General features: G+C 52.0%; 1 protein-coding gene across 18 annotated transcripts in view; it reads right to left on the bottom strand.

Moving 5' to 3' along the window:
• Nucleotides 1–21917, bottom strand: part of BRSK2 (BR serine/threonine kinase 2) — a 155245-nt gene that overhangs the window by 34366 nt on the left and 98962 nt on the right. For 12 of the 18 annotated variants that reach the window (XR_006353590.1, XR_006353591.1, XR_006353592.1 and 9 more), the window contains 9 exons: nucleotides 19268–19301; nucleotides 18939–19007; nucleotides 18196–18342; nucleotides 15803–15834; nucleotides 15029–15193; nucleotides 5929–6026; nucleotides 5337–5487; nucleotides 2989–3054; nucleotides 187–210 (listed from right to left, as the gene is read on the bottom strand). Coding sequence is in view for 15 of the 18 variants with exons in the window: in XM_043971495.1 (XP_043827430.1) it covers nucleotides 187–210; nucleotides 2989–3054; nucleotides 5337–5487; nucleotides 5929–6026; nucleotides 15029–15193; nucleotides 15803–15834; nucleotides 18196–18342; nucleotides 18939–19007; nucleotides 19268–19301 (786 nt within the window). In the remaining 3 variants the exon portion in view is untranslated. The remainder of the gene's footprint in view (nucleotides 1–186; nucleotides 211–2988; nucleotides 3055–5336; nucleotides 5488–5928; nucleotides 6027–15028; nucleotides 15194–15802; nucleotides 15835–18195; nucleotides 18343–18938; nucleotides 19008–19267; nucleotides 19302–21917) is intronic. The other 6 variants (XM_043971504.1, XM_043971492.1, XM_043971494.1 and 3 more) reach the window with 2 other exon arrangements.

Raw genomic sequence — 21917 nt, 5'->3', positions numbered from 1 at the left:
GCACAGCCTCTGCATCCTGCAACTTTTTTTGCCTTGGAAGAACCGCATCTATCTACCCCCACCCGCCGCAGAAGTGCCCAAGGCCTCCTGTGCCCTCGCACACCACCAAAGAAAGATCTCCCTCCAATCTGAGCCCCGACGGCCCGGAGGGCACCAACTGATTGAGGAAGAATGCAAATTGCTTACCCCAATGCACTGGCACTGGCCATCCTTGGAGGAAGAAAAAAGGAAGGGAGGGGGAGAGAAAGAAAGGGGCCCCGAGCAGCCGCAGGGGAAGAAGAGGATGAGAAGCACAGTGAAAGAGTGGACAGAGACACGCAGGGTCTCCTCGCCCCTTGGGAACAACGCATCCCAGCACAAACACATCCCAGGACCCATCCAAACTTCTGGGAGAGACCAGGGTGCCCTCTCCCCTGCGATCCTTCTGCCCCCACCCCAGTTCCCTGGGGCTTTCTCCCATGTGGTCTAATCAGGGAGCAGGAAGAGGCCCCAGAGGGCATTGGGCCCAACCCCCTCATTTTGCAGATGAGGAAAATGAGGCCAGGGAGTGGTTTGCTAATCAAGGTCACGTGGTCAGTAAACATCAAGGTTAGGATTTGAGCCTAAGTCCTCTGAAGGAGGCGGTGTTCTTTCACTCTGGGGTGCCTAGCACTGTGCCTGTCACACAGCAGGGATTGAAGACAAGGCTGCCTCCTTTCACCAGTTCACCTCAGCTCAGTTTGTCCCTGGGGGCCATTAGGGATGTCCCTTCAGGGACAAAAGTTTAAGGGCCATTCGGTCCACCCAGAAGCTCCTGGGGAATCCCCTTCTCCAATCAGTGGGAGCTCAGCTGGGCATGGACAATGGTCCCTGGGAGGGAGGGAGCTCTAGGGCCTCACATAGGTGCCCTGTGCCCCTGAGAACCTTCCCTGAAAGCCCAAGGGCCTGCTCCCTCCCCACTGCCCTGGCCCTTAGCCAATCGATGCCCTCAGCCCACCCCCTGGAACTAGAGTTATAGCTTAGTAGTTTCCAGTCTTGACTCCCCCACTGCCTACAGGGTCACGGCAAGGGGAAGGAACAGAGGGGGGTCTTGGCAATTTAGAGCAGGAAGCCCAGGGCCGCAACATAGTGCCACAGGCTCTAGACAGGAGCTGTGAGCTAGGCTACAGCCTCTGACTTGAGCCATCCCATCCTGAGCTCCTCTGGAAGTGCATGAGGCCCTCCCCGGACATCTATCCTGGCAGCAGCAGAGTCCCAAGAGGACACAGACTAGCTAGATCGGCTGAGGGATAGGAGCTCCCTGTTCAATCCTGATATACACGTGAAACTAAAATGGATAAATCTTTAGATTCCAAATCAGAAGGAAATGAGTGGTGGTCAGGAGTGGGGACATGGGGAAGGGAGGGAGGGAAGAAGGAAGGGCTCAGCCACAGAGCCCCAGCCCAGAAGCACATTGCCAAGGCACACCCTACATCCTGAGACAGGGCACTGCAGAGCTATGCATCCTGCCCCAGGACCAGAGAACAACAGTACCTGGGGAGAAGCATATGAAGAAATGGAGAAGAAGGGGAAGAAGAAGGCTGGGTGGGTGGGGAGTGAGAGGGGAGAGAGGGAGGAGAGAGAGAAAGCCACTGCCCATTGGGAAAGGTGACAGAGAGACAGCCTCAGCTACCGAGACAACCGGGTGCGCCTGCAGGGGAGGGGGCTCGACCCTTAAAGATGCAGTATTTCTCTAACCCACAAAGCACAGGTCCCATGTGAGGAGCTCTGGGACTCAGCAGCCCCAGAAAGGCAGGCCAGGCTGGCATGGATCCACCCACCCCTTCTTGTCTGTCCTGAGCTCTGTTTGATCAAGACTGGGGACAGAAAGGAGCTTCCAGGATCCCTGGCGCCCAAGGTCTGGGACCCCTGGGAGCCCTTGCTTGCCTACTCCCTGGTGCGGAGGGAGGTGTCTCCAGAGCTCAGGACCCAGCACATCTGGGTCTAGATGTGGGGTTTGGCTGTGGCCCCCCACAGTGTTGACTTCTGGGGGTTTAATTGGGTGCTTTCTCTCAGCCTCTCAACTCTTCCTCAGAGACTCCCAAGTATAACTGTCCTTCAGCCCAGGAAGGCAGGCAGGAGAGGGCCTAGAGCCCAGGGCTCAGGTAGTAACACCTCTAGTTTCCCGACACTCGGTTCCTCTTTAGAAGAGCAGGGCTCTCTGGGGCACAGCCCCAGCCAGGTAAGACTCATGCTTCTGTAGGAGGATGCATGTCTGAGGACACCTGTGCCCATGCATGCATGGCTGTGCTGCTGGGTGTTCATACACAGAGCGCATGTGCATGAAGAGCAGAATCAGAACCCGGGCATCTTGGATTGGAAGGGCCTTGGAGGCCTCTAGCCCTAGGCCCAGACCTGGCCCAGACTCCCTTCTCCTCCCTCCATCTCTGACTAGAGGTCATCCCTCCCCTTTCTGAAGGCACAGTGCTCACTGTGGGCAGATGCCATCTGTGGCATGTTTGTTGTGTGGGCACAGCCATGGAGCCTTTGAGCTCTGGCTTGGACTCACAGGCTCATAGATGGAGCCTGAAGGAACCTTCAAGGCCACTTGTTCAACTCTCCCTTCTCATCAATACCAAAACCAAGGCCGAGGTGCGGAGAGGCCAAGTGACTCCGGCCACATGGGTGCCAGTGAAGAGGAAACAGTAGAAATGGATCCAAAGCTGGGTCCTCTGACTACACACTCATGTGCCTGCTGACCTCCTGATGGCAGCCCTGCCCTCTGTGCCCTGGCTGCCAGCCTGCCTGCCCAGGCAGAGGCCACCCTGAGGCCGAGCTCAGCTTCGCAGGGCTCAGCCCTTTATTGCCAGAGCAGATTCATGTGCAGGCCTAAGAGCGGCCCTGCCTGGTGCTTGCCCCGAGCCATCCCGCCCAGGGCTGCTGACCCCCGGGTCTCTGACAGCTGTTCTGCCCTGCATCTTTAAGGTTTCAGCAGTGAGGAGAGGGGAACAGGCTGGGCAGGGTGTATACCTGTCTTCTTTGCTGAATTTGGGATGGGCTTCAGAGATATCCAGGCTTTTACTGAACAAGGCTTTACTATGGCAGGAACAAAGTGAGAAAACAGAGTTACTGAGATGGCCCAGGTCCCCTGGACACACCCCTGGCCCGACCCAGCCCTGGCCTCCTTGGGAACAGGGGTAGGCACCCCCAAGCCATGGCCAGGCAAGGCAGAAGCTCCAAGAGGCTCCTCCCCAGACCTACATGGAGGCCGAGGACAGGTGAGGAGTGCAGGTGGGGCACCCTCCCGTCTAAGCGGTGTCCCCAGCGGTGACTGGGGGCCCTGGCCTGGGCATCCCCTCAGAGGCCTCCATGGGGGAAGCCACTGACCAGCTCTCCTGCCTGGCTGAGGCACGGAGGGGAACTCCCTCAGGGGCTGTGCCCACTCCCTTCATCGGTGCCCCAATGTGCTGGGCACCCGGGGTCACTGAGTCTGGGAGAGGCCACTGCTTTGGTCTAAGATAGGCACCTCTGACTGGCAGAGAGCTGAGATCCCTGGGCCACTCAGACTTCCCAGGACATCAGAGGCTGGGAGGGCCTTCCCAGGAGTGAGGCGCTTCTTCGGTTACAACGCTCTCCAGGCTCTCGCCTCCTATGTCTATGACTCCCTCAGGCAGCACATCTCAGACAGCCAAGGCCCAGGGAGTGGACTGGCTGGCTCTGACGTCTTGGGGCTGCCCTGAAGAAGCCTACCTTTCTCACCATGTCCCTAATGTGTGTTTGGTGGCCTGGATGTGCCCCAGTGTGGCTCCGGTGCATCCCAAGCATGCCTGCGGGGAGCCCCTAACAGAAGGACAATGTGCCCCGGGTAAGCTCAGTGCTCTTGCATGGGGCGTGTCAGGAGCCTGCTTCCCAGGGGGCCTGACATTTTCCCCAGTAGCTGTGGGGCCCTTTTCTTGGCTCAGCAGGGAACCCCAAGGGGGATCTGCAGGAAGCATGGCTGGGCCTAAGGCAATCCCCTTCTTCTTTCCCTGCACCCCAGAGTCTGGGTGGGGCTTTCTTTCTGCTAGAAGGAAGTGTGTGCATGTGGCGGCAGGCCTGGGGGAGGGCTGCAGTCGCCCCTGAGAGAGAACCCGCCCTCCCTGGGGACATCAGAGTGTGTCCCCCTGCGTCTGCCAGACAGGACCTTCTGGACAGCCGAGTCTGCTACTTCAGAAGACATCGCTTGCCTCCCTCGACACTGCCTGACTCCATAATGCCCAGCCCTGCCCAGCCCAGATGAGGGGGCTCTAGGGGATTAACTCTTCTTCCTTCTCCTGGGCTTCTCTCACCATCTGCTGGCAACTCAAGACAGAGGCCCCAGAGCCATCCAAGGCCCAAGTCAGGACTCAAGCTTGGACCCAGCTTTCTCTCTGCCCTCCCTAGGTTGGAAGTGAGGGGCGATCTGAGGCAGATCACCCTCTCCCAGTAGGCCCAAGACAGGTTGGCCTTGTGGCTCCGTGGGCTGGCCATCTCTAGCAGGAGCCAGGGGCCTGATTTCCCAGTCAGAGGCTCAGAATACTGGGCCTGCCCCAAGCCCCCAGGGCCGGGGAACAAGGCTGGAAGCTTCCTTGGCTGAGGAAAAAGTGTCCTTTTGGTACCTGGCTGACAGCCCCATTTACACAGTCTGCTTCTGGGGGTCAGGAAAAGCAGTGCCTCAGACTCATGGAGGGCCAGACACTAGCCTCAGACCCTGATCATGGGAGTCGAGGACACCAGCTCCTCAGGTCTTTCCCCTGGAACATCAGACACAGCAGCCCCCAGCTCATGTTGGGGGGGGGAGATCAGAACATGCTCTGCTCATGAAGGTCAGGGACAGCAGACCCCAAACCTTGCTTGTAGGGAATCAGACACAACAGGCCCCCTGGCTCTACTCAAAGGGATCAGACACGGAAGCCCCCCGGGCCCTGCTCCTCTGACAAGGCTCAGGTCTTCCTTGGATTGAGCAGAGCCCTGACAATGCCTACCCCCCATCTCCTTGGACATTGCTCAGCCTGTTGGCTTCCTGTCCTATGTCAGTGTCTCCCCAGCCTCGTACTGTACTGATAACTACCCCTCGAACCCCTCCCTTACTCCCTGTCCCAGGGGTGCCAAGCCCCAAGCTGAGTAAGCAGAAGCTCAGCCAGCAAACACCATTGCATTCCCCAAATGCTGCCTCACCAAGGCCAGGCTCCTTGCAGGAGTCGGCCCAGCTCCCCCTGCCTCCTCCAGGCCAGCAGTCTGACTCTCCAGCCTGTGAGGCAGGGCAGGGAATGGCCCTGATTCTACCAAAGAGGGCAGCTCGGGGAGGAAGGGAAGGGAAGGGAAGGGAAGGGTCCAGGGGAGCCGCAGCTGGCACTTACCTCTGGCCATGCTGGGCCATCTCGATGGCTCGGCGGGCAGGGACTGGGGAGCCACCATCGGTCACACTGAGGACCTCCATGGACTTCCTCTCAGGCCTCCTCTTTCCATGTCTATTCAACATCGGGGAGTCCACACGCTTCCTGGGGGGGTCTGGGAGGGATGAGGGCAAGTCAGTCTTCCTTCCCCAGGATCAGAATCTCCATATCCATTAATGGTGTGGAAGAGGGAGGGAGGCTCAGCTTGGGCTAGCCTGGCTGTGAAGACTGTGGCTTTAAAATGGACAGGTTTTTCTAGGGCCCAGATTTTTGTGGCAGATGCCAGACAGATGCCCATAGCCTGGGGATGACTGGCACCCACAGAAGACAGTGGGAGCTTATAATGCTGCCCTTTATCCTTGGAATGGACCTTGGCAGGGGTCCCTGGCTCTGAAGGGTTCAGAGTGGTGGTACTGCCCAGTGCCTGCCTGTAGTGTGATCTTCAGAGGTGATGGAGAGAGGGGACCTGCTTGAGAACCGGGTCTATATGGAAGAGACCTGGCCATGGCGAGGGCTGGGGGGGAGGTGGGCACACCGGGAGGGGCAGGGTGTGTACCTATTTCATTCCGTGGAGGGAGGTCCTCATCCTCGTGGCTGGGATACCTTTCTTTCCGGTCAAGGAGGAGAAAATAGATCATTTTTTCTTGGTTTTCCCTGAAGAAAAGAGGGGAACATAGGAAAAAGCAAAGTCAGGGAAGACCCTTAGTGCCCCCTCTAGGGATGCTGTGCCCTGGAATTGGATCCAGTTGAGCAGCCCTGGGGCTGGAAAGAAGGCTAAGCCTTGGCCTTCCTGGCCCTCCTAGCCCTCCAGGTCCTTGTGCATTAGGTACAGGCCAGACCCCAAGAACTAGCACGGGCTCAGCCTGGGCTTGGTTGATGATGCTCTTGGGAAGCCCAGCTCTCATCCTTTTTCTTCACTCCAACCCCGTCTGTTTTCTCTACTAGGCTAGGGCACTTAATTCAATTCACTACACACTTATTAATCCCCTGCTGTATGCAAAGCCCTAGGCTGGTAGGAAAGGGAAGGGATGCATTTACTGAGTGCTCACTAGGGACCAGGCACATAGCTTTACAATTGTCGTCTCCTTTGCTTGACAATTATCATCTCTTACAACAACCCTGTAAAATAGGTCCTATTCTTATCCTCATTTTATAGTTGAGGAAACTGAGGCAGACAGAGGTTTAGTGTTAGGAGAGGATGCAACAGTCCAGGTGGATGGTGATGTGGGTCTGGCCTGGGGCAGTGACCTTGGGAGTGTGGCAGAGATCATAGGCAGGAGAGAAATGTCAGAGCTGAGAGTGTGGAGAGCACAGGACAGCCCCTTGCCTGCCTGCTGGGTTCTCAGGGTGAGTCAATTCTCCTGTCGTATGCTGAAGCTCTGCTCTCCCACTCTTCCTGTCAGAGTGGATGTTCCTCAGACGGTTCTTCTCCCTCCCACTGACTCCTCTTCCCAACATCCCATTTCTGTTGGAAGCTCTGTTGATCTTCCAGCTGCTTGGGCCACAATCTCAGTGTCATCCACCCTCAAGTCTTCATTCTCTCTCGCCCCCACACCCAGTCAGCTGACAATGAGTTTGGTTATTTCCACCTTAAGATAAAATAGAAACTCCTCTGTTTGGCATTCAAGGCTCTTCACAGTCTCCCTGCAGCTGACCTTTCCAGCTCCCCTTCACACACGGCATTCCAGAAAAATGGCACTTCTGACTCATACACACCCTTCAGGAAATCATGGAGTTTGCTAGGCAGTTTCTCCTGATGCCACGCCTGACTCTTCCTTTTTGCAGCTATCGATTGCCTTCTGGGACCAAGCGGAGCAAGCCCAAATTACTTGAACATCCCTCTCTTTCCCACCTTGACTATTTTCTTCTCCAGTTTCTTCAGTCAATCCTTTGTTTTCATATTTCTCATTCTCTTTGGTCCAGACGGCCACCTCATTGGAGGAAGACTGCCCAGTTCCCACACCCCTACTCCAGTCAAAAATCCTCAAAATGACACCAGATAAAAAAGTGATCAAGACAGTCAATGAGAAACAACAGTGATTTACACAACCCAGAACTGCACAGAGTCAGCCAAGAAGGCAGGCAAGGACAAAGGGAACCCCTCAGAAATATCAGCACCTGAAGCTGTTGCCCAGCATACAAGGGACAGGCCAGAGACTCTTTATCTGGAGGCATAGATTGCTGAGAGCTCTCCTGAAGCAGTCTAGGAGTTGTTGAAATCCATAGCTTGGACCTTGGAAGCCACCAATATCAGCAATAAGCAGTGTGATGTACCTTTCCTTATGGCAGTGTTCAGCTTGGGACATCCCAGGTACCTGGGGCCCAAGCTCTCTATCACTCTGTCTTGAGACACCACAGAGAGCCCTGAAGGTGGAGGTCAACACAGGAACACAGGTGACTCAGGGATAAGAGCCTGGGACCCACTGCTGGAGACAATGAAAGTAAAGAGCTTCTGGGAATCAGAGAGAAGGAGTGAGGTGCTGGCTTAATTCTTTCATCCAAGATAGGGAAGCAACCAGGGCTGACTGCCACACTGAAAAGCACAGTAGGGAACTGATCTTGGTTGTGGAACAATGCCCCAGTTCAGGAAGTAAGGCTAGAGAGATGAGGAAGAAGGGGAAGGAGGAGGAAAAGAAAGAAAAGGAGAAGAAGGAGGAGGAGGAGAGGGAGAAGGAGGAGAAGAAAGAAAAGGAGGAGAAAAAAAGGAGGAGGAAGAGACAGTGAAAAGAATTATTGTGGATACAAAGATACCAAAAAACCTAAGCAAGAAAGAGTAACTAACTCCAAACCACTGACTCAGAGGAAAAATGGATTTTCCACCAGGACTACATGACTGCCTAGAAGAAATGACACAAGAGATTAAAAAAAAAACTCTAGAGGAAAAAGTTGGAAAAGGAATAAATATCTTAGGAGAGATAGTATTAAACCTAATTCAAGTAGCAAACTCCCTGAAAACTAAAATATGCCCAACAGAAATCAGTGACTACATGAGACAACAAGAAAGATTAGAACAAAATCAAAAGAAAAAAAAAGAAAATGGAAGATATCTGGTATCAAAAACAACTGATCTGTTAAAAAAATCTATGAGATATCATTTAGGAATCACCAGACTTCCTGGAAACCAAAATAAAAGTCTGGAAATTATATTTCAGGAAAATGTAAATGAAAAGTGCTTGAGCATATTAGAACCAGAGGACAAAATGAAAGTAAAGAAAGTACAACAATCCCTGAAAGAAATACCCAATAGGAAAAGTCATAGTGAGCTTCCATGTCAAAGGAAAAAAAATGTTGTAAGGAGCCATAAAGAAAGAATTCCAGTACCAAAGAACCACTATAAGGATTATAGAAGACCTAGAAGTTTTTTCATAAATGAAAGAAGATCTTGGAATACAATATTCCCAAAGGAAAAAGATACAGGCTTATGTCTAAGAATCACTTAACCTGCAAAGTTGAATATAACCCTACCAGGAAAATGGAACTTTAATAGAATTGAGGATTGTCAAACATTTGGGGAGAAAAAGGCCAGAGTTGAATGGAAATTGTGAAATTCAAACACAAGACTCAAGAAAAACCTAGAAGTGGGACATTTGGAAGGGACTATATAATGATGTCTTCAAAGGGTAGAGAGGAAGTTAAATCAGAAAAACTGAGGTTCTGGAGGAGAGGGGAATTTGTTCTATTTTGAGGATTTTAAGAGGGAAGAGAGAAAGAAAAATAAAAGGAATATACTAGTGTAGAAAGGAAGAAAGAGAGATTTCTATTTTTCATAAATGGGGTAAGAAGAACAAACATGGAGGAAGAAGTAGGGGGAACAAGCATCAAGTGAAACTTACTCTTATCCAAAACAAAGGAAGGTAAAATACACACATACATTTATCGACACAAAAAATTAGGTGAAGAATGACACCAAACTCAACAGGAGAAAAGGTGAGATAGGGCAGGGAGGGGGGAGGATATTAAGAAGGTGCAAGGATAATGCTGCATATTAGGGGAAGAGTCCAAAGCAAAACAAACTCGCTTATCCTGAAGGGGGTAGGAAAAGAAAGGAAAGGAAAGGAAAGGAAAGGAAAGGAAAGGAAAGGAAAGGAAAGGAAAGGAAAGGAAAGGAAAGGAAAGGAAAGGAAAGGAAAGGAAAGGAAAGGAAAGGAAAGGAAAGGAAAGGAAAGGAAAGGAAAGAACTAAAATCTAAGGATATCACCCATCAATTGGGAAATGACTGAACAACTTGTGTGATGAGAGACAATTTTGGAGAATCCTGCCAAGGATGGACTGATGCAGTGTGACATGAGCAGAACCAGATCAATGCACGCAGTTAGAACAGCGCAACAAAGAAAAACAACTCTTAAAAAACTCTAGGACTTTGATCCAAGCAATGGCTGATCATGTCTCTGGACTTCAGCTCCTGGTTGAAGAGTTGGTGCCAGGCCCAGGCTCTGCCCCACTTAGGCACCTGAATGAGATGGCTCAACTCTCTTTTCTCACATCGAAGAATTCTAGATCTGGAGCTTGAAGGGGTCTCGGAAACCATCCAGTCTAATCTCCTGATTTTACAGAGAAGAAAACTGAGGCCTGGGAGAAGTGACTTGTCCAAAGTCACTGTAGAAATCATCAGGAACACAACTTGAACCCAGATTGGCTGACTTTGAAGCTAGTCTTCACATAGCTCCACATTGCCGGCCCCACTGTTCACTTTACAAACTGGATGTTGCTGCTGCTGAGCCAGGTGTGGCAACTGAATCCGGTTTCCTTCAGCTCTTGTATGGAACCTTGGTCTAGGACAGAGAGCTATAAATCAGCTCAGTCCCTTGTTTCTCCTTCCATCTCCTGGGGTCTCTGACTTCGGCCTGATTTCTGTCTCTTCTTTGCTGTCTGCTTTTCCTTGCTCTGTGGGTTTTGTGAACTGCTGAGACTTGAACAGCCCTTACTGGGTATCCAACACCTCATGTGTCTTCAAGAGTGCCCCGGGTGTTCATGCCCTGCACAGGTGCCCACCTCTATCTTCTTGTGCAGTGACCCACCAGGACCTGGCTTCTTCCCTTGCTGTGGCTTGACAGTCCAGTGCAAAAGTCCTGCTGGCTTCATGCCCTGTTTGCCAGAGACTGCACCAGCTTTAAGCCCTATGGTATGTTTCTGTTCTGAGCACTCACAGACCTCTGGTGGAGTAGTTTCCTTTCTGTTTCATTGTTCATTGCCTTAGCTGATGCCCCTTTACCTCTTTTCTAGGGAGTTTCTTGAGGGATCCAAGCTCAGGTCTTTACTAGAAGCACCAACTGGGATGACCATTCCAATTACCCTGCTCTGGTCTCCCTCCAACTTATCAAAGGGGATAGGATAAATGATGGCAGAGTGAAGACTATATTGCTTAGTTCTTAATGTGTGTTTTCTCTGTCAAGAACACTGACATGCACTGGAAATGGCAGAAAAAAATTATTAACTAAAAGTTGATCCCCAGGATAAGGAAGGAGCCAGTGAGAGAGCAGCTGGATTAAGTCAAGTAACCTTATCCAGATGAATCACTGTCAGTGACATTTAGACCATCATGGAGATTGGGAGAGGTACCATGTTTGGAAAGGGGTAAATTTCTAATTTTTAAAAGAAGTGTGGGGGGGCAGGTAGGTGGCACAGTGGATAGAGCACCGGCCCTGGATTCAGGAGGACCTGAGTTCAAATCCGGCCTCAGACCTGTGACACTAGCTGTGTGACCCTGGGCAAGTCACTTAACCCCAATTGCCTGACCAAAAAAAAAAAAAAAAGAAGTGGGAGAGAACAGTCTGCAAACCAGAGGCCAGTGAACTTGACTAGGATTTCTGGGAAAATGATGGGACAGATCATTAGAGGGATGGTTGGTGACAAGGAAGCAGAAACTACAAAGAACCAGTAGGGATGACTTTATTAAAAGTAGAACAAGCCACCAGCTCCACCTTATTCCCTTTTCTTACTAGTTGACAAAGGGAATATGGTGGATAAAGTCAACCTACGTTCTAGCCAAGCTTTGAATAAAGTATCTTATGCCATTCTTGTGGAGAGGGTAGAGAGATAAAGTAGATGATCACAAAATCATATGGATTTAGAACTGGGCGGGTGGTTGCACTCAAGGAGGAGTTAATCACTCACTGTTGTTGTGGCAGACCCCAGTGAACTATGCTTTGCCCTGCACTACCTCACAGCTTGATCAATGACTTGGATAAAGGCAGAGATGAAATACTCATCAAGTCTGAAGATGATGCCAAGCTGTGAGAGCAAGGCATAGCTGACACCGTGTATATTAGTCAGGGTTCCTAAGCATCCTGATGGATTACCCAGTGCATAGGGCTGATCTAATAAGATGAGATCAAACAGGAATAAGCGTTAAGTATGTCACTTGGACACAAAAACCCCAATTCTACCAGAGTAAGATGGGGGAGTTATGGATAGACACCAGATGTTTTGAAAGAATATCGGGGTGTCTGAGTTTCCTCACATAAGTCAGCTCCATGTAAGTCAGTAAGGTGATGTGGCAGCCAAAAATTTAATGCAATCTTAGGAGGCCTTAAAATGGGCAGAGCTTCCAGGGTTATAGAAGTGATTTTTCACTGTGTTGCCCCTTAGTCAGACCTCATTTTGACCATTGGGTTCATTTCTAAGCACCAAGGATTAGGAAGGACATTGATAACTTGGAGGGCAAGCAACTCTTGAGTCCATGAAATATGAGAATCAATTGAAGGAATTGGGAGTGTTTAAATTGGGAAGGAGAATATTCAGGGGTCACATGAGTTCTGTCTTCAAGTATCTAAGGGGCTGTCACATGGAAGAGAGATTAGTTTGGCCCCTGACAGCAGAGCCAGGAGCAGGGAGACAGAAGGGAGAAGTGCAAAGGTCGGGTTAGGCTTCCTAAACATGAGAGCTGTCCCCAAAAGGAATGTGTTGACTCCAGAGATGGTGGGCTTCCCCTGCTTGGAGGTCCCAAGCAGAGACTAGACGACGACTTGTCTGCTATTTTATAGTGGGGATTCCTTTGTGAAAAGGTGAGACTAGAGGATGCCAAGGTCACTTCCAGCTCTCAAATTCTGTGATCCTGCAAATGTCCTTAAACTGTGGCACTCAGGACTTAACAGATGAGATATGGCCAGGGCAAGGCCATAAAAGCCATCACCTCCCCAAGTTTGGAAGCCATGCCTCTCAATGTGGCCCATCTTGCAACTTTGGGTCTGCCTCATGTCCACTCCACTAAAGAGAAAGCAGTTTCCTGTCTTGTCTTCATGCTTTTGACCCTATTGAGTCACTGAATTTCTTGTCTGAGGAAGACTTTCTGCTCTCAACCCATTTCCAAAGGATGGAGGGATGCACCAGAGGAGTACCCTAAACAATCTAGACCCCAGAGAATGGTCTTGGACACCCAAGAGGAAGTGAGTTATAGCAAGTTATAGCAAGCAGTGACCTAGGGGTGGGGTAAGGAAGTATGCCTCTGACACCAGCCAGAAGGCCCTTCACCTCCTAAAGTTTCCTCTTTTATAGAATGGGCTATTCATCCCTGTACTCCTTCCCTCTCAGGGTTGTTATAAGGTTCCAATGGGCTACACAGTGTTGCTTAAATGTCACCTCTTATCATCTACTGACTAGTGACTTTGCTTTAGGCAAAATGAATAAGGCAGAGAAGCCAGTTGGGGTAGGGAGAGAACCTCCAGGGGCCAGAGCCATTGAGCTTGCTAGTCATTACAAGACAACCGAAAAGCAAAGGGAGGAGTCTTGGAGACCACATCGGGCAGTACCTTCTTCCTCTAGAGCGTCAGGGCTCATGAAGGATCTGTGGCGCACTTGTTAGCCACAGAGCAGAGGGCAGCACGGGCCAGGACCATGGACAAGAGTCTGGTTGCTTCTGAGGAAAGGGACTGGCATTGAGGTTAAGGTATTAGATGCTGGCTTGACCCTTTCACCCAAGACAGGGCCCAAAGGAAGACAGAGGTCATGGATGATGTGTCCAAAGAGCAGCCAAGCCAAATGGCCAGATATTAGTGGGGCTAGGATAGGGTTATGTGCTTTACATGCTCATTCCTAGTTGTCTTTTTGGAATCACAGCTTGTACACACTGGAAGGGGCCTCTGAAAGCACCTGCTTAATCCTGTGCCTGACCAAGCATTGCCTTGACAGGAGCTCAGCATGTGCTCGTCCAGGGACCATCCGACAGTCATCCTTTTGCTGGGTGATCTCCAGTATCAAGGAGCCACAGCCTCCCAAGGCAGCCCACTCATCATAAGAAAAAAAGTGTTTCTGACATTAAGGCCAAAGCTGTGTCTTTGCAACTTCACATCGGCACGAGTCTGCCCACTGGAGTTCCTTTCCCACTGTCCCAGATATTTGCAGATGGCTCTCACGCCCCCACTGCCATCTTCCCTTCTCCAGGCTCAGAATGCTCTATTCTTTCAACAGATACTCATGATCTGGATCCCAAGACCTCCCCCACTCTGGTTGCCTCTTCTAGACACCCTCCATCTCATCAATGTGCTTTCTAAACTGATTCCCCAAATAGTCTGGAAGAGGTCGGACCACGGCAGACCAGTGGGGTGGCCACCTCCCTAGATTTGATAATGTAGTCTAAGATTTTCTTGACTTCCATATCACACTGTTGAGTCAAAGGGAGTTTGTGGTCCTCTAAGGCCTTCAAATCTTTTTCAGATGAACTAGAGTCTAGCCATGTCTTCATCATCTTGTACTTATGAATGGATTTTTTCAAACAGGCTATGCTGCATTCTCTTCCTGGCTATGCTTCTGATTCTGTGGACTTTTCACACCTTCTGCTGAATAAGAACTGTTAACCCCCACCTACCTCTCAAGCTTTCCAGCTCCTTTTTATATGTTGTCTCCCCCCATTAGAATGTAAGCTCCTTGCACAAAAAACTGAGGAATAAATGTCCACTGCTTTTGGTTTAAAAAAAAAAAGAATGTAAGCTCCTTGAGGGTAGGGCCTGTCAGAGAGTTTTTGCTTGTGTGCTGCCCAGCTCTGAGTCTACCTAACAGTGCTGTCACTCTGGCAACACTCCTCCACATTGTTCACAAGAATAGCATGAGACACTTGGCTCGATGCTTGGCTAAAACATCAGGAAATATCTCCAGCAATCACTGACCTACTAGTTTAGGAATCTTGTCAAAAATAAAACAGGCCGGTGTGGTGCATGGTCTCTGAGAAGGCCATGTCAGCTCTTGGTCATCCTGACTTTTCCCTGGGTTTACCAGTAAACATTTCTTTGGAAAACATTGGATTTTGGATGCAGCACCACCGGCCCTGGATTCAGGAGGACCTGAGTTCAAATCCAGCCTCAGACACTTGACATTTACTTGCTGTGTGACCCCGGGCAAGTCACTTAACCCTCATTGCCCCACCAAAAAAAAAAGAGTACTGAAAACATTGGATTTGTTTCCTGTCGGCCAAGACCAAGAAAGAAAGCAATTGGCTCCCGAAGCCCTGGAGTGGTACTATCAGAGAGCAGCCTCTCCAGTCCAACCCTCTGGGACAGAAAGTGAAGGGGCTGGGGGCAAGGAGCACCTCACAGGCTAAGGAGGGTTTCCCTCATCCTAGGTGAGGGCAAAGAGAAGTCCTGGACCCTTCTACATGTCCCAGTCCTCTCCAGCATCACCCTGCGCCCTTCCCCCTCCCCTCAGCCTGGGCCCCAGGGACTTACTCTTCTGACAAGAGGTCCTGTAAGAGTTTATTTCGGTCTCGGAAGCAGCCTAGAGAGTGCATGCTGTCCAGCACATCAGGGTCAATGTCCTCCAGGGATGGAAGGGATCGGATCTGCACCTTTCGGGGGATGGGCTGCTCTGGCTCCGGTTCATTCTTGCCCCCTCTGTGGACAGATGGTGCAGTCCACTCACCAAGGGCCCTCCACCTTTTGGATTTCTCCCTCCCACAGAGTCGGCTGGGGAAAAGACAGGGAGGGGGGAGGAGAGGGGCCCTGACCTCTGAGCTTGACTGCCCTCAAGGGCTTTCCAGGCTTGGGCAAATTCTGCTTTTGGCACCTGTGCTAGGATGGTGGATGTGAACCTAGGTAGGAGTGTCCTGGGCTCAGACTCAGGCCCTCCCCCATCCATGGACACCCTGGAATCCTGGTCCCTAAAACCAGCCAGCCTTCCTATGTACTTCCTTCCTTTCCTGCCTCCCTCCCATTCCCACAATGCTCCAGGGCTCACCACAGATACTGTCCCACCCCAGGGGCTCAGCCCCAGGGTAGGAGGTGGGAGGAGGTCAGGTTGGCCAGGGCTAGAAATCCAGCCCATGCCCTGCAGCCCCGGGGAGAGCCCCAAGGGACTAGTCCCATGGCCAGGCTCCCCAGGAGCTTGGCTCTTGCCCCAGCCGGACAGGTCCCTGCTCTCCTCCCACTCTCACTAGCACATACGTCCTCCAGGCTACAGCCACAGTCAAGGAAGGAGATTAGTGGGGTTTTGAAGCTACTTACATATACCATATGTGTTTCTGAATGTGTTCTAGCTACAAGGAAAGAAAACAGGGAGTTAGTATGGTAGGAGAAGTGGGTCTAGGTGGGGGCAGGAGGGAGGCTGCAGGTAAACTGAGGCCCTAGCCTGGGCTATGGGGAAGAGGGTGGAGCATAGCCACAGGTATCAGTCAGAGCTAGACAGACTCAGAGAGATCTAGGGTGGCCTCTCGCTGGATAGAGGAGAAAGCTGACACCCAGAGTAGGAAGCAAGAGCAGGGCTTATTCCAGATCCCCAAACCTGGGGGGTTGGAGCCTCTTGGGTCTTCTTCAGGATGCTACCCTTGGAACAAGACCCAGGCTCAGAAGGGCCTGGTGGACCAGGGAACTGAGGGGAGCTGGAGAACCTCCTTCCTGCCCCATCCTTGAGACCCAAACACTGTCTCCTCACTGAGAGAAGGGAGGGGCCAGCTGGGCTGGGTGGGGACAGGGTGGTATCCACAGTGACTCCTGGAGGGAACAAAAGGAAACTGGTGACCAGGACAGAGCCAAAGACTGAGCTCCTCTCCTTGTGGGTACCCTGGGACCTGGGGTCTGGGCTATGGTCCTCTGGGAACCTCAGCTTGGTCCAAAGGTTGGGGGTCACACCAAGAGATTGAGAGAATTAAGCACTGTAGTGGAACCTGATTGAGAGCAGGGTTTATCTCATTCTTTGTATTTGCAACTCCAGTGCTTAGCATGGTACCAGGCATATAGAATGAGCTTAATCAGTGCTCATTGATGCAGGGATAGCTGAATGGATGGATGGATGGATGAGTGGAGAGATGGACTGAGAGCTGTATCCATATGCAGGAGGTCCAGTTTACTGGTCCTGGGATGCAAAGGAAGTGTCTCCCCCATTTCCCTCACACCGTTCCATATCTGGACTAAGGGGAACTGACCAGAGAATGTGTGCTGGTCAAAGGGCCCCATCACTAGGCCTTGCTGACTCTGAAGGAGGGAAGGAGTGACACTGTATTCCCACCCTGACTTCCAGTCACTTAAGAAGCCCAAGGCTGGCTGTGTGGAATGGACTGAAGCCCTGCTCACTTGGGCCCTATGGGTCACAGTGGGGTGGGGAGGGCCCAAACAGTCCCTCCTATGCCCAGCACTGGACCTAGTCCCCCAGGCTATACACACTCTGAGCCCACTCAGGAGTTGTAGGAGGCACCTGGGAGATCTAAGCTGAGCTAGGCCCATTGGGGATGCCCCCATACTTGGTGGTGGCCATTGTTATGGCTGCCTCCTGCGGTGCTTGGGCAGGGCTGCATGGGCTGCCTTTCTGATTCCTTTCCCCTTCTTCCTCCACCCCCATGGGAAGCAGGCCAGCAGGTGGAAAGACCGTGCTCAGGGCAGTGACAGTGTCTCAGGTGGGTTAAGGGAGAGAATAGGGCAGAGAGAAAGAGGCAGTTACTAGGAGGAAACTGAGGCTCAGGGACAACAACCTCAGAGCAGAAAAGGCAAGTCCCATCTAAGCCTCTGACCTGGACTCTGAGGGACAGAGAGGAAAGTCCCCAAAGGGGCTCTCAGAGAGTGCTTGCCCAGATCCTGGAAGAGACAGAGTAGCCCAGTGGAAGTGAGAAGAGGCTTTTCCTGGGCAGGCTAGTCAATGTCACCTTCAAAGCTGATCCAGCGGCAGGCACAGGGGACCACAAGGCATGCGAGAGGATTGAGGGCCAATCTCCCACAGTCAATCCGTGGCTCAGGATGTTTGTTAACCATAAACAGTCCTCAGAGCCCTTGCCTGTCTGTCTCTAGCAATAAAATTAGTGACACCTCAATTTGGCTATTGGAAGAAGGCAGCAAGGGCCTTCAGGGGAGGATGCTCCACGCCTCTGCCCTATCCACTGGGGTGCTTTGAGGAGGCTCAAGGTGCCAGAGGAGATATGAACATTGAGGCAGGCATATCAGCCTCATTCATCCCTTCATCACAGGTCATCCCACCTTCCCCACAGGTGTGTGCGCATGCATGCGTGCGCATGCGCGCACACACACACACACACACACACTCACACATATGCACATAGGCACAGGCATACACATAGGTTTGGATGCATGCACATTTACACCTACTCACATGTGCAAGCATGTATGCACACTATACACAGAGGCATGGGCACGCATAGAAAGCCTCTGTGCAGACACACACACATGTGTACATACATGCACTCTCTCATGCACACATCTAACACATGTGCACACACACATACACATAGAGACACGGGAATACAGGTTTGTGCATCCACACACAGCGAGTCAGTCTTGACTTCACCTTTAGTTGCTGGGAAAGAAAGGGAAGGGGAGGGCGTGGGTTGAGTGGGGTGAAACTGCCTGCCAGAGGCCGGGGCTCCCCAGGTCCCTGGGTCTTGTCTTCTCACCGTCAGCCTCTTGGAGGCATCAACTTCAATCATGCCTCGTAGCAGGTTCTGACAGTCAGGTGGGATGAAGTGTGGCATGTGGAATACCCCTCGCTTCACCTTCTCCAGGAGCTGCCGCAGGTTGTCATCATCAAAAGGTAGTGCCCCCTGCACGGCCAGGGCCAGCCGGGGGGAGGGGGTGGAGAGGGGAGAAAGAAAGAAAAGGCCGTGTGAAAGGGGCATTCTGGGGGAGATGGTCACAGCCTTCTCACAAGGGACTCGTCCCCTCCCACTCCTGCTGGCCATGGGTGAGTGGTACTCATTCTGGACAGAAGAGCCAGTGTGTGCAAGACTCTATAAGCCCATGCCTTCATGCCTCTCCTTGCCTGGCTGGCTCACCAGGTCTTCTAGGAAGGGAGAGAAGGAGGGAGGGAGAGGTCTAGTGACTTGACTGAGGATGAAGGATGGATGATAGCAGGCCAGCCCAGAAGGAGGGATCAGGAGGGACCAGGGTCAGGAGTAGCCAGGAGGGGCCAAGAGATGCAGCTCAGCTCTAGGTGGCGTGATACAAGCTGTACTGGTCTACTTTGTCCTTAACTCCTCGGGGCCAGCCTGGAGCTAAAAGGCGACAGCACCATAGACAGCTCCACCCACCAAGGAGCCCCTCACTAGTGCTTTCAGGACAGGCCTTGTGGATTCTTGTAGTCCCTTGGGAGTAAGGTACAAGCTCAGCGTATGTGGCCCAGGGGCAGAAGGATACTCACCACCAACAAGGCAAACAGAATGACCCCACAGCTCCACACGTCTGCTTTCCTGCCATCGTATTTCTCACCCTGGGAGACAATGCAGATCTGGGGTTCAAGGTTGGCCAAAGGCTGGCATCTACTTAATCAAAGGGGCAGTCCTGAACATGATGGCTACTGGCCAGGAGTGTGCTGGACATTTTCCAGGACAAGACTGGCTAAGACTGGCCAGGAACCTCACTGTACCCCCCAGGGAAGACCATGTAGTGAGCCACCCCACCCCTTGGGTTCAGAGAAAGGAGAACTGGATCTGGGGCACTCAAAGTGGGTGAGGGGTCAGGCACACTTACCCGGATAACCTCGGGGCAGGCATAATGAGGTGACCTGGATGCAAAAGAGACAGTGTCAGGTAGCCAGGGACAGGACTCATGCATTCTGGCTCTGCTCCCTCCCTGGGGATAGAGGCTTTACTGACTCATGAGACAGAACTTTACCACCCTGTAGAGCCTCCTGAAGCCATGCCAGGCCTGGTCTCAACCACTCCTCCCCCAAGCTCCAGGGATTTCCAAGATAGAGGCTATGGGTCCTAAAGGGTAGAGGGGACATGCTTCCCTACAGCTTCCAGGCATAGGAGAAAAGAGATGGGGAAAATGCAGAGACCCCTTGGGAGTCCTTGCTAGAGGCAGATGGAAGGACCTGACTGGGACTGGGGGCAGGTGACCCCTGTTCTCTGTTGGAAAGCCACGGGTACCTCTGTGCTCTTTTCCTGCATGAAGCCATCTACAAGCTGCCACCACCCATCACCGGACCAGGGAGGCAGAGGGCAGGCCAGGAGGGCAGGGGAGGGAGGTGGCCCCTTTCCTGCAGCTAACAACTCCCTTTCTGCTCATGCCTTCTTCTGAAAACCCTGGGAAGGCAGTCTGGCCACCACTGTCCAGTTAGAGATGGCCAAACAAAGGCAGCTCAGAGAGAGGAAGGAGTGAGATCTGAAGGCAGGGTTTCTGACTCCCACCCAGGGCTCTTCCCACTGAACCACACTGCCCTCAAGACTGAAGCCCATACTTTCCAGGGGGCAGTCAGTCCTCAGCCTAGGTAATGGTACAGTCTGAGGCCCTGTGTGGCTCAGGAAAAGCCTTCTATGTGCCCTCAGGCATGCGGACTCCTGTCTGAATGCTGCAGAAGGATGCAGTCCAGGCCTTCGGGGACCCCAGGACTGAGAGGGACCTGGATTCGAGGTTCGTTCCCCAGCTCCATTTGAAGAGGGGACATGGAGGTGGCCTGGGAGAGCTCTGGCTTGTGGAAGAGCTTGGCCTCATTTTCCCCACCATGTGACTCTCCTACAAGGCCCTGGGCATCAAGAGCCTTTCTTTGATGGAAGTCTGGGGCCCTACCCTCAGCTGCCACAGTTTTCAGGGAGTGGGTCCAAGGCTTAGCATGTCTGAGGTAGTAGCTAGGGCCCAGGAGAGACCGGCTCAGATTACTCTTCTCTGCAGCGTGGCAGCAGCAACCACGGACGTGTCTCTTGGACGAGAGGAGCCATGTGTAGCCTCATCGGCTGTAGCAGTCCATGAGCCCCCTCAGATTAGGGGATGGACATAGAGATTATTAGTTATAGCGTGTGTGTATGTGTGTGTTGTGTGGTATAGAGATGGCTGTAGGTGTGTGTTTGGGGCGGGGCGGGGGGGCTTCTGAAGCCTTCTCAGCTACAACTCTTGCCTGGAGCCAGAGGCAGCTACCCACTCTGGCACAAAGATGAAGCTGAACACGTGCTTATAGGGTTTAAGGACCCAAGGAGGGAATCCTAAATTGGAATCCCTTCCATAAGACCCTTGACCAAGGGTTTTCAATGGCCTCTTGCACATCTCAGAGTGGATGTCCCATAGATATTTTAAACTCAACATGTCCAAAATGAACCCTTAATCCCCAACCCTTCCCTCTTGCTAACTTCCCATTTACTGTTGTGGGCACCCCATCCTCCTAGGCCTCCAGGCTCACAACCGAGGAGTCGTCCTCCACTTCTCCCCCTCCTCCCATCCAGGCTGGTGCCAAGGACTGTTGATCTCACCTTCCACTTAACATGAGCCATTTGAGAGCAGGAGCTTTTTAAAATCCCAGTACTTGGTACATGGTAAACACTTGGTAAATGCTTTATTCATTCATAGCATTTCTCCTTTGACCTTGGCCCCAGCCTGGTGCAGTCCCTCATCACCTCAAACCTGGACCACTGCAGTAGGTGCTAGGGGGTCTGCCTACCTGCCTCTAGCCTCTCCACCCTGCCGTGCATCCTCCATGAAGCTGCCAAAGCTCAGGAGTGATCACACCATTCCCCTGCCCCATCCAGTGCCTGGCCTGAGGCAGAGCCTTCCAAACTGTATTGGATAGGGGCAGCTAGGTGGCACAGTAGATAGAGCACTGGCCCTGGAGTCAGGAGAACCTGAGTTCAAATCCAGTCTCAGACACTTGACATTTACTAGCTGTGTGACCCTAGGCAAGTCACTTAACCCCAATTGCTTCCCCCTCCCCCCCAAAAACCCAAACTGTATTGGATGCACTGCACCTTGACCCCAGCATACTGATGTCATCTGGGTCCTCTTGGAGCATTGAGGATAGTCACCACCACTCAATAAATCCCAGTTGTTCTCAGCTGTCTCCAGGAGCAAATATAAAAATCTCCATTTGGCCTCCAAAACCTTTCACAACTGTCGCCCTCCTTACCTTTCCATTCTTGTGTTGTCCCCCCCCCAGGTGCAATGAGGGTTAAGTGACTTGCCCAGGGTCACACAGATAGTAAGTGTCATGTGTCTGAGGCAGGATTTGAACTCAGGTCCTCCTGAATCCAGGGCTGATGCTTTATTCGCTGAACCACCCAGCTGCCCCTTTTCCATTCTTTTTGCACCCCTCCATACTCTACCCTGAACTCTACTGTTCCTTGATTTCCTGACTCTAGACTGTTCTAGAGCGTCATTCCAGAGGAACCTGGCTGTTCCTCATGCTTAGAAC

The sequence above is a fragment of the Dromiciops gliroides genome, chromosome 6 (assembly GCF_019393635.1).
Source record: "Dromiciops gliroides isolate mDroGli1 chromosome 6, mDroGli1.pri, whole genome shotgun sequence".
Lineage (NCBI taxonomy): Eukaryota > Metazoa > Chordata > Mammalia > Microbiotheria > Microbiotheriidae > Dromiciops > Dromiciops gliroides.
This window is presented reverse-complemented; position numbering and strand designations above follow the sequence as displayed.